At 38.0% G+C, this 10719-nt stretch overlaps 2 protein-coding genes across 3 annotated transcripts in view; one reads left to right on the top strand and one right to left on the bottom strand.

Annotated features, from left to right (window-relative positions):
* Positions 1-1693, bottom strand: part of ncor1 (nuclear receptor corepressor 1) — a 237649-nt gene extending 235956 nt beyond the window's left edge. Inside the window, exon 1 of the mRNA XM_051931234.1 lies at positions 1544-1693. The gene's annotated coding sequence lies outside the window, so the exon portion shown is untranslated. The remainder of the gene's footprint in view (positions 1-1543) is intronic.
* Positions 1694-2473: 780 nt separating this feature from the next.
* The window catches only part of pigl (phosphatidylinositol glycan anchor biosynthesis, class L), a 62703-nt gene continuing 54457 nt past the window's right edge, over positions 2474-10719 (top strand). Inside the window, exon 1 of one of the 2 annotated variants that reach the window (XM_028806763.2) lies at positions 2474-2778. In XM_028806763.2, the coding sequence (XP_028662596.1) occupies positions 2481-2778 (298 nt within the window). In that variant the 5' untranslated portion in view covers positions 2474-2480. The remainder of the gene's footprint in view (positions 2779-10719) is intronic. The other variant, XM_028806765.2, reaches the window with a different exon arrangement.

Below are 10719 nucleotides of genomic sequence, written 5' to 3'. Positions count from 1 at the left end.
ATTGAATTTAGTATTTTATTCTGATTTATTGTCTTTTGTTCTGTTTAGTGCTTTGTATATTCAGTATTGATCTGTTTTGCGTTCAATGTGGATATTGTCGATATCTAATGTTATATATACCCTGCTGTTCCTTCTGAAGTGCCTTGAGCAAGGGAAAGGTGCTATATAAATAAAATGCATTACTATTATTACCAATCAACAATAAATCTGGTCATAAATAACGAATAGTTATTGATTAAATTTTAGAGAAGAGTAATGGCAAAAACTACCAGCCCTACCCATTCACCTATTTTGCAAATATTATTTAATTACATATTTACAGAGTGTTTAGTCTTGAGATACTGGGAGGCACCAGTCGTAAATGAGATGCTAACCCATTGCACACCACACAGTCACATTTGTTTGTAAACCAAGATTCCCTGTTGATGTTCACAGGTAATAGGAACAGGCCTAGGGAAATCAAACAAGCCTTAAGGTATAGAAACCATCTTAATGCACCGATTGTTCTTTTGTCATTTGCAGAACAACGTATGTAATTCTGACATATGTCTTTGAATAGATAACGCATTATCATTCATAAAACTCGTTTGTCAATAATCAAATCGGCGAAGTGAAGTTCAGGGTCATTATGAAAATGAGCCCACCCCGTTAGCAGCAATCACAAGGTAGGAAACAACCCGGTTCTACGTACAAATACTAATAAAATCTAAATCGATGTCCACACTAAATTACAGGAATGTCATCGAAGATCCTGCAGAACTCGATGACTGTAACGCAAATGACCGGATATACTTCTTGCCTTCAATTTTGCGCATTAAACTGAACAGTGTATCAGACTCTCGTTGGCTCAAAATGGAATGTGTATGTGAACTTCCTGTTCCAATTCATGAAACCCAACAAACAGACACAAGGTTTTGACGACACGTATAAACAAATCCTACATGAACTTCACGATGCAGAAGTATACAAAATGTACAAAAAACAATTACAATGATATAATGACACGATTTATTTTAGAAAACCCTTTTAGCAAGTTCAGAAATAGCGCTATTTCCAATCAAGTTATGTACTGTAGGTATTCTCTAGTTAAATTCAAAACTAGCGATGACAGCTTTATACAGGTAAACATACGATTTTTTAAGGCAGAAAATTCACCTAAAATGTTACATTAAGCATTATACTAAATATCTGAAAGTTATACAAGATGTTAAATTACCAGATCATTAAGCCTTCAGCAGTGGCCTGGTGTAAATTAAATTTGAGATAAAAACACCTTAATCTAACGCGAATCAATAAACCAGTCAAAACACCCTTATATTAAGCTTTTATTCTTCAGGTAAATGAGTAGTTGTTCGTCCTTTACTTAATCCAAGTCGGACAAATTACATTTCTAGCACAGACCAGTCTGGCCGCCATCTTGCACTCCACTGCTGCGAGCTTCAGCTGCATTTGCGCCGTTTCTGTATTAAAACACAATGCAGGCCAAGCCACAACTACCTGTATGCATCCTTTACTTTAAAAAATGAAAGCCCCGTCTGCCTACCTCATCTTTGCCGGATCTAATCTCTCCGTTTGTGAAAAAACAATCCACAAAGGACATTCGTCGAAGGTACGGTGTTTATTCCGGTACTCTGTCCAAAGATGTGATCGCCAGTTCGTTCGCACAAGCTGCGACACTCAAGAATGGGAGGAACTGAGGAAAGTCCTGTCAGGGAAGTAAATATTTTGTGACGTTAATAAGCACAACGCAACAATCGATTGTCTATAATTGAAATTAATATGATTAATTAGGTAATATTATTGTGTGTTTCATAACTTTGCGAAAACTGCACTTACAAAAAAAAGCGTAAGTATTTATTTGGTATCTCTGCTATGACCTTGAAGGCGCCCCTCTAATGTCTTCCCTCCTCAAGCCTCCTTCTTAACTGAAAACTCCTAGATGATCCTTGAAACAGTACCGTTATATGTTAATCTGTTCAGGCGATTAGCCCTCCTTTTCTCATACACTTTTAAATTTGTTTTAGCAGTGTCTAGCATTGACACGACACTTTTTAAGAAAAAATGCCTGTCACATTTCCCTAATCATGTGCTTTAGTCAGTTGCAAAATATTACTTAGTTGTTTCGTTTTCTGTAATATTTTATATATCATCTGTAAAAATAGTTTAGGAGTGAAAACAGTGATCAGTTGGAATTATGTAAATGTAACAAAACCATTATTATAATGAAGCTGAACTGGTGGAAATGTGTTAAACTTTAGAGGTAAACCTCCTTTTAACATTCTAATTTGTGGCCTCTTTTAATTTAATAAAAAAGAGCAAAAAATTTAAATTACTATTTAATGCAAAGATGGATAATTAAAATTCTTTGAAAATGGTGACGTATGTTTACGACGTACTAAAATCTTTACATAGGATTTCAACGGAACTAAGATATCTAAGATAGTGGCTCGATCCGGTTTATTTACCCTGACGGACTTGAGATGATGTACGCTTTACTTTCTGCCATCATATTTTGTTTGCTGTATTATGGAGTGATCCTATGGCTATATTATCAGTATGAAAAGCATAAACAGAAGAGCCGTGTTTTTCCTTTCACTTCCAAGTTTGTGCAGCACGAATTTTTCAGAAAACTGTTGTGTTCGGAGAATGGTAATGATAGGTCTCTCAGAGCACTGTTCATTACAGCGCACCCGGACGATGAGTGCATGTTTTTCGCACCGGCTATAATTCAACTACGGAAGCTAGGCTTTAAAGTGTATTTGTTATGCTTATCTACAGGTAGGTTTATATTTTTTATGTATCTGAATATATTTTTTATAGGAACAAGGGCCAAAATTGATGTTTGGTGTGTTTTATACTTTTCAACACAGTATTTACAGATGCAAATGTACTAATTTATAACGTAATCTGTGTTAATAATGAAGATTTCTTCATAGACGCATAATGTCATTAAAGTATTTATAGTAAAGTAACGTTTCTAATTTAAGACGATTAGCTTCAATACTTCCCATCATATTGGGCAAATTTAGCTTGCGTTTCAAGTTTAGTTAGAAAATGTATGTTAGAAATTATAACTTACACCAGCTTAATTCAATTCGGGTGCCTGCCAAGCCGAGCCTACCGGGACAGCTTCGGTCGCAAGCCAGAAATGAGCTGTGAACGGAGTGTCGGCACGAAGCATAGCAGACTCTGTCATAGTAACAACGAAAGTCGTCGGCGTGTGACAAATGAAACAAGGTACCCAGAGAAAATACATAACAAATTGATGGGAAGTGCGGACTACACAGCTAGCGACAGCGCGCGTATTCAGACCTACAACTAGTCAATTGACTTTTTTGTCGCACCGTCCATTTACAGTATTGCAGCATATATTAGTAAGAAGTAATTTTCCCCCGAACACCTCATTGTAATATATACATGAACACAGGACAAGAGCAAGAGAGGTAGATAACTATACTATAAATACTGTAGATGAATGTATGGCAAATGAACTAGTAGTAATAAATAATAACAACTAATAATCAAACCAGCAGTAGTTTTAACACATACTGCGTAGGGTTTGTTAGGAGACAGCACCGAGTTCAGACAGCCAAGGGTTAGAAGCTGTTGCCTGTCAGATTTGGATGCTACAGGACATTCTGCCAGGTGGAATTGGGTCAAGGAGACTGTGAAGGGTGGGAGTGGTCCTCCGTGATGCTGTAGCCTTTGCGGATGCAACACTTAATATAGATGTCTTTAATGGAGGTTCCAATGATCCTTTCTGCTGTGTGCGCTATCCATTGTAAAACTTTGTGGTCAGAGTCACCACAGTTTCCATACCCAACAGTGATGCAGCTGGTTAGAACACTCTCCATGGTACCCCTGTACTATGTGGTGAGAATGCAGAGAAGTACACTTGCCTTCCTTAGCCGCTGAAGTGTAATATTTTTTAATTTTACTATTTCTGGCAGCAGTCTTGTGTTATTTGCTTACACCACAGCTTATTCCAGTTGCCAGAATTATCTTTCTTGTTATTTGGGGGTGTGACCTCCAGGTTTGTCCCCCAATGGTAATTGCAGCAGAGGGATTAATTAGGCATTTACTTTGTTATAAGTACTTTGTAGCGGATAAAAAAAAAAAAAAACCTTTGCTTTACCTATTGTGAATATTTCTTGCTTTCTGTATCAGTCTCTTGGCTTTCTGACTTCTGTTTTGTGCTTCCAACCTTGATTTTCAACTTGTTGTTTGGCTTTGTTGTTTTAGCACTTCAGCACTTTTCAGTCTTCCAGTTTTTCTCTTTTTCTGTTTTTCTCGTCTCTCTTGGTTTTTCCTTTAAAAGTCTTGTTGACTTAGTGACGTTAAATGAAGGAAGTAGAGAAGCTGCTGCACCTTCATGGCCGTGGAGATCAGCTGCACACCAAGGAATTTGGTGCTCTTGACCAATTCCACTCCTGAGTCCTCGATGTGCTGTGGGATGTACACTCAAGTCTATGAAAAACACAATACCAAATAAAGAAAGAAATACATAAACCAGCACGTTGTGGTGGAGATTGTTTATTTAATTATGTTGGTAAACTTTAATCATCTCACCACAATGAAAAGGTTTAGTATGTCAGGTGGGTTGAGTAATTTTAGATCAGAGTTATCTTTTAACAGCGGATTTGTGATTTGGATATTGTATTTTAAAACTGTAGGCCCATCCAGAATCCTTTAAATACATAACTTGAAATGTTTATTTGTCCCATTTAATCTGAAAAATACTTAATATTTTTAGACTGTGGAGTTTGCAAAGTGGGATGAACAGTAACAGAGTTCTTCTCTACATTTCAATTTAATTTTTACTCCTATAAGTGGAAGAATATCCATTGTTCATTTTCTGAACTCACATACTTTCTTCAAAGCTAGTTCATTTTAAGCTCCTTCTGTGCACACATTGACAATCATGCAGTGAACTGATTTAAAAGTGCCAGTTGGCCTAACTGAATATCTTCGGAACGAGAAACGTAACTAGGAAACAAATGCAGATGCTGAGGAAATATGCACACTCGACGCAGGAGGCATTTCATGTGAGAATCAACCAGATTCCAAGTGATGTTAGGCACCAATGCTGTCTTTGGCACTTCTGTGTTGTCTTGTGAATAACCCAAATTAACAGACAGACATGTTTAGAAAGCAAATGAATAATTATATTTATCTTCCTTCCATTCATCCATTTTTAACCTCCTTCATTCTAAGCAAGAGCGCTAGAAACTATCGCAGTTTGCCATAAGGTAGGAACAATCCCTTGACACTACACCAGTTTCTCACAGACACACACACTCACATAAACTATAAAATCTTTCCTGACTATGAAAAGGATAAGCAGATTTTAAAACAGATGGATGAATGTGATGCGACATACTATTTAAAACTGAACTAAACCATAAATTTGAATTTTAATTACACTCTTTGTCAATGTCATGAAGTTTGTCATGATACGCTCATGTTGTATCTTTAGTATTTTGCTGCTGTTTGAATCTAGAGGCAAATTGAAATGATTAAGCTCAAGTATATATGGTTCATGGACACCATGAAATTAATACTTATCTATTTATTTGACCTGAACATACCCATTTTAAAATTATTTGCAAACTGAATGCTGAACACAGAAAAAGGAATGTCCAAGAAGCCTAAAAAACAAAACAAAACATATATCATAAATTAGTAAGAGGAAGCCAAGTATGACAACAGAAATCAAAACAGGGTTAGTTGCCCATAAAGATTAATAAACCAAAATTGAAAAGGTTCTTAAATAATGAGTTCCTAAGCACAATCAGGTCAGGTCAGGTTGGGGAGCATGCACTGGTACAACGCGTTGCTGCACCCACCACACAAAGAAACACCTCGGGATCCCGGTTGGCAACCCCTTCGGCAAACAGGCAGTCCAGTCCCACCCTCTGGAAATCACCATCTATCTGCTGCAGCCAGTTGTTATGTGGGCACCCCTTGGCCTGGCCCAGTCGCTCAGGTTCTCAACAATGAGGATCTTGTGAGCAGGATCACCCTTGGGGAAATGCGCCACATGGCTGTAGTGCTGTAACTGATGTTCCTTCACAATGCAGGTAATGTGCCTCATTTGGGACTCCATGAGCAACTGCTCATTCAACACAAAGTCAAATCAGTGGTACCCAAGGATTCTCCAAAGAGACACAGTACTGAAGGAGTCCAGTCTTCGTCTCAGGTCACTGGATAGCATGCATGTCTCACAATCATATAGCAAAACAGGAAGTACCAGTAATCTAAAGACTTGGACGTTCATCCCTTTACAAAGGTATCAGGAGCACCACACAGCCTTTTCCAGCGATCTCATGACACCCCCATCGACCCCCACCCCAATCTTCTCTCAATCGGTCTACTGACTTCATAGGAAGAGTCACCAGAGATATAAATGTTACTGCTGAGGTAAGTAAACCTCTCAACAAGGTCAACACTCTCTCTGCAGACAGACACACTGCTGATGGCTGTGCCCAAGATGTCATTAAAGGCCTGGATCTTGGTTTTTGTCCAGGACATTTGCAAGCCCAGACACTCAGACTCCTCACTCAGTCCCTCAAGAGCCCCGCTCAGAGCCACCACTGACTCCTCGAAATCCACAGCATCGTCTGCAAAGTCAAGATCAGTGAATTTTTCTTCACCAACAGATGCCCCACAGCCACTGGGCACCATGACCCTGCCCAACACCCAGTCCATGCAAGCATTGAACAGAGTAGGAGCAAGAACACACCCCTGGCGAACCCCAGAATCAACTTGGGAAAAATGCAGAAGTATTACTCTGCACACCGCTTGCAGTACCAGTGAACAGGCTAGCCGTGATATCCAGCAGTTTTGAGGGGATCCCATGAATTCTCAGGATGTCCAACAGGGCAGCTCAATCAACTGAGCCGAACACTTTACAAAAATTAGCAAAGGCTGCAAATAAACTCTGCCAATATTCTTGTTTGCGCTCCATGAGAACCCTCAGTGCCAGGATATGGTAGTCTTCTTAGGTGTAAAACTGGACTGTTCCAGTCGCTGGTAGGTGAGCATGTGATCACGGATCCTATTGAAGATGACCCTAGCAAGGACCTTACCCAGCACCAAGAGCAGTATTACCCTCCTGTAGTTGCCACAATCCTGGCGATCACCCTTCCCTTTCCAGATGGGGATGACATGCCTGTCTCCCAAATAGAAGCAAAGATTGCTTGCTATGCCACCAGCATGGTGACGTTCACCCTGGATACCACAGATCCCTGAAGCCTTCCCTACCCTCAGCTAGTTCACTATTTAGTGCAATCGCAGAGTGATTAGGTGGTTCACAACTAATTGGAGGATCAGCCTCAAGAACCGTAGACCCAGAGATGTCCAATGTTGTAGCCGGAGGGCCAACTTTAAACATCTGGTCAAAGTAGCCAGCCCAATGGGTCACAAATTGAGCAGCATCCATAAGAACCGTTCCATCACCCGCCCTGTCCGAGACTATGAGGAACAGATTCGGATGTGCATAATGCTTCGATTCCTCTATCAGCAGGAAGTGTGTTACTTGCTAACAGATTTCTCAAACAAATGCCTCTTTATCACCCTGGATACCACAGATCCCTGCAGCCTTCACCACCTGTGCAATCTCAGTGAGACTTGGTGGTTCACAGCTAATTGGAGGATCAGCCTCAAGAACCCTGGACCCAGACATATCCAATGTCCTAGCCAGAGGATCAGGCTTAAACAGAAGCGCAATAAGCACAATACTCCAAAAAAAAAAATCAGAAATGCTCATTAGAGTGTGAAAACTGTCAAAACCTGGCTAGTCATAACAAGAGCAAATGAAGAATCTTTAGGAATAAAAAGATTTATTTTACAAAAATGCTTTATAATCAAAACTCCAAAGAGCACAAAAGGGACAAAATATTTGTATGAAAAAGGCAATACAACAGCAGAAAAGGCACAATACAAGGAATACTCAAAAAACAGAGCAAAGGGGTAGAAAAACTCAGCAACACCAGTGCATTCATTGAACTGCAAGGTACATTGGGTTATTCTTAGACTTTAAGGGCTGAAGACAGTCCCTTGTCAGTGATGGGCAGATGGCCCTCCCTCCTGGGGGACCACTCATAAAACACAAGGTACATAGAAAAACTACTTTGACTTAAATAAATTAAATGAATAGCTATATTAGCATGAACATAAATGTAGCAAAAATAAAAGGGACATTTGAACCTCAGCTATGGGGGAACTCTGGCTGAAACATAACAATAAAGATATTTCACATGAAAGCATAGCAGTGGAATATGCTATCTTACGCATGAAGCTGTAAGACCTCATGTAGAAGTTTAAAATTCTTAAATTTGTTTTGAAGGGAGAGCATACAAAAAATAGAATGCGTAAAGGTGCTAACCATGACGACCTTATAGTGTACTTTGAACGCAACTTGATCAATTCACTCCTAATAATTGTCCCGAGTACCATTGCTGTAATTCAGTTTCGCTTTGCAATAACCACAACACATCATTCACCAGTAGGGTAAAGGGACACAATTGTGTTACTGCTCAGGTGAACGGCTCTGATGGTTAAAGACAGCCCATCATCATAACTAGTTTTTAATATACTGGCAACCTGTAACTGCCAATGAGAAAAGAATTAATTCATTCTATTATTTATTCTCATTCAATAGAAAACTGGGAATTTTAGCCTTTTTAAATTTGAATGTATAATTTGTTGTATTCTAGTACCTGTGGAACAAAAACATTTTTATGTTATATAAGATTTTTTATACAAAGATAAGCATTATACTATGTAAATAGTTAATAAAAAACAAACACAGTTTCATATGTCATTATTTTTGTTTATTAACTATAGCAGAAGTTTTTTACATTGTGCAGATAGGTTTAAAAAGTTTCATTTTGTTAACCACATAGTATTTTTTTGAATATACCCATTCTAAGGCATCATGGCCTAATACAAAACTTTGAAATACACTGTAAACAATAAAACTTACAATTCTCCTTCACCAATGTATGGGTCATTTCAACAAAGCATCAACTGTGTAAAGAAGCAGAGTCTTTATGGCATGTATTCTAACATTGTCTTTGTTTTATTATAAGTTAGGACAAAACGCAATACAAGATTTATATTCTGCTTGTCTGGTTTGGAAATCTTAATGTTAGCAACAAAAGCAGGATGAATCAAATTGTAAATTGGAGCAATACAATACCAAGGTCTCAACAGTCAAATCTGACAGACCTATACAATAAGGAACTAACTGTGGAAAGCAAAGTGTTTTGTCTCAGACAGATCCCTCCTACTACACTTGAAATTCCAGCTGATGTCATCAGATCATCGGCTCACTTTTCCAAGAGCAAAAAAAAAAAAAGCCTTTGGTTTAAATGCTCCTTCATCCTAATTGCTGTTAATCTTCTAAATAAGTTTTACTTTAATAAACATTTCACAAGCTTGGATTGTGGTCTGGACAGTGATCATACTTGTAAGTCATTAGTTAAGTCCTGATGTTGGTTTAATATGTAATAGGCAAGATCTTCTGTTATACCATATGTATTGTATTGACTACTATATTTTATTTATTTCTGCAAAATTTCTGTTTGATGGCTGACTTCTGTCTTGGTTTGTTTTTAATGTGTTGTATTATTCTCTTGGAAAAAAACTGCTGACTAACCAAATTTTACAATTGACACAATAAATTTGATTTGAATCCATCTTTGCATATGTGTTTTGTTCGGACACGGCACTTCACTGCCCAGACAGCTAAAATAAAATTGAAATCGGTGCCTTTAGTAGTTTCCAACTACTGTCAAGCATGAAGTTACAGCATCATGTTCTACCATTTACAAGATTGACTCAAAGATCTTGGCGAAGACCAGTCACTTTTAATTTCCATTGGCAGTTATTGCCGGAAGAGTCACATGAAAAGAAAGAAGAAATGTGTGGAGGCAGGACTTAATGTGTCTGTCTTGTATGTTAATATCAAAAGGTACAGTTAAACCGACAGCATACACATTCATTTCTTGACAACTTTATCATTTTATTCACAGAAAAATACACTGTCTGCACAAACAAAATTTGACATTTCTGTCCAAGGCAAAGATGTCTTGAAATCAGTTTATTGTATTTCATGGATTTTAGAATGTCTTGTTATGTCAAAGTATATTAGTTACAATGTTATTATGTATTAGGGAAGACATCCAAAGAATGGACATAGTAACAACATGAGATTGCCTTTTTTTTCCTCACTTCCCAGTATACTAAGAAAACAAAACCAACCTGAAAATACCACTGAACAATAAAGTAATAATATTTTACTTTAATCATATTGAAAATTATATTGTTATATTCACATTCTTCAGCACATATCACAATGTATGGTATATTTTGAGGAGGCCACTCCCTTCCATCACTGTAGAGATTTTTTTTTTATTTTTCCTGCCTTACCTGCAGCTAAATTCGCCCTACAGTTTTAATGTGATGATTTCAACCATTTCCATCAGTGTCATTTTCCACTTAACAAGCTGGACATGGTCTATTCAAATGTTAAAGATGCCTTTAGATGTAAACTTCTGGCATCTTTGGAAAGATCTGACCACAACCTTATTCATCCTATTCCCAGGTACAAGCCTATAATTAGACAACAACCTGTTTTCACCAGAATAGTGAGGAAGTAGAGGCTGGGGGCTGAAATGGTTCTAAATGGTAACTTCGAGTGGACAGACTGGGAAA

The sequence above is a fragment of the Erpetoichthys calabaricus genome, chromosome 8, assembly GCF_900747795.2.
Source record: "Erpetoichthys calabaricus chromosome 8, fErpCal1.3, whole genome shotgun sequence".
NCBI lineage: Eukaryota > Metazoa > Chordata > Cladistia > Polypteriformes > Polypteridae > Erpetoichthys > Erpetoichthys calabaricus.
The sequence above is the reverse complement of the archived record's forward strand: the minus strand, read 5'-3'. Positions and strand labels throughout refer to the sequence as shown.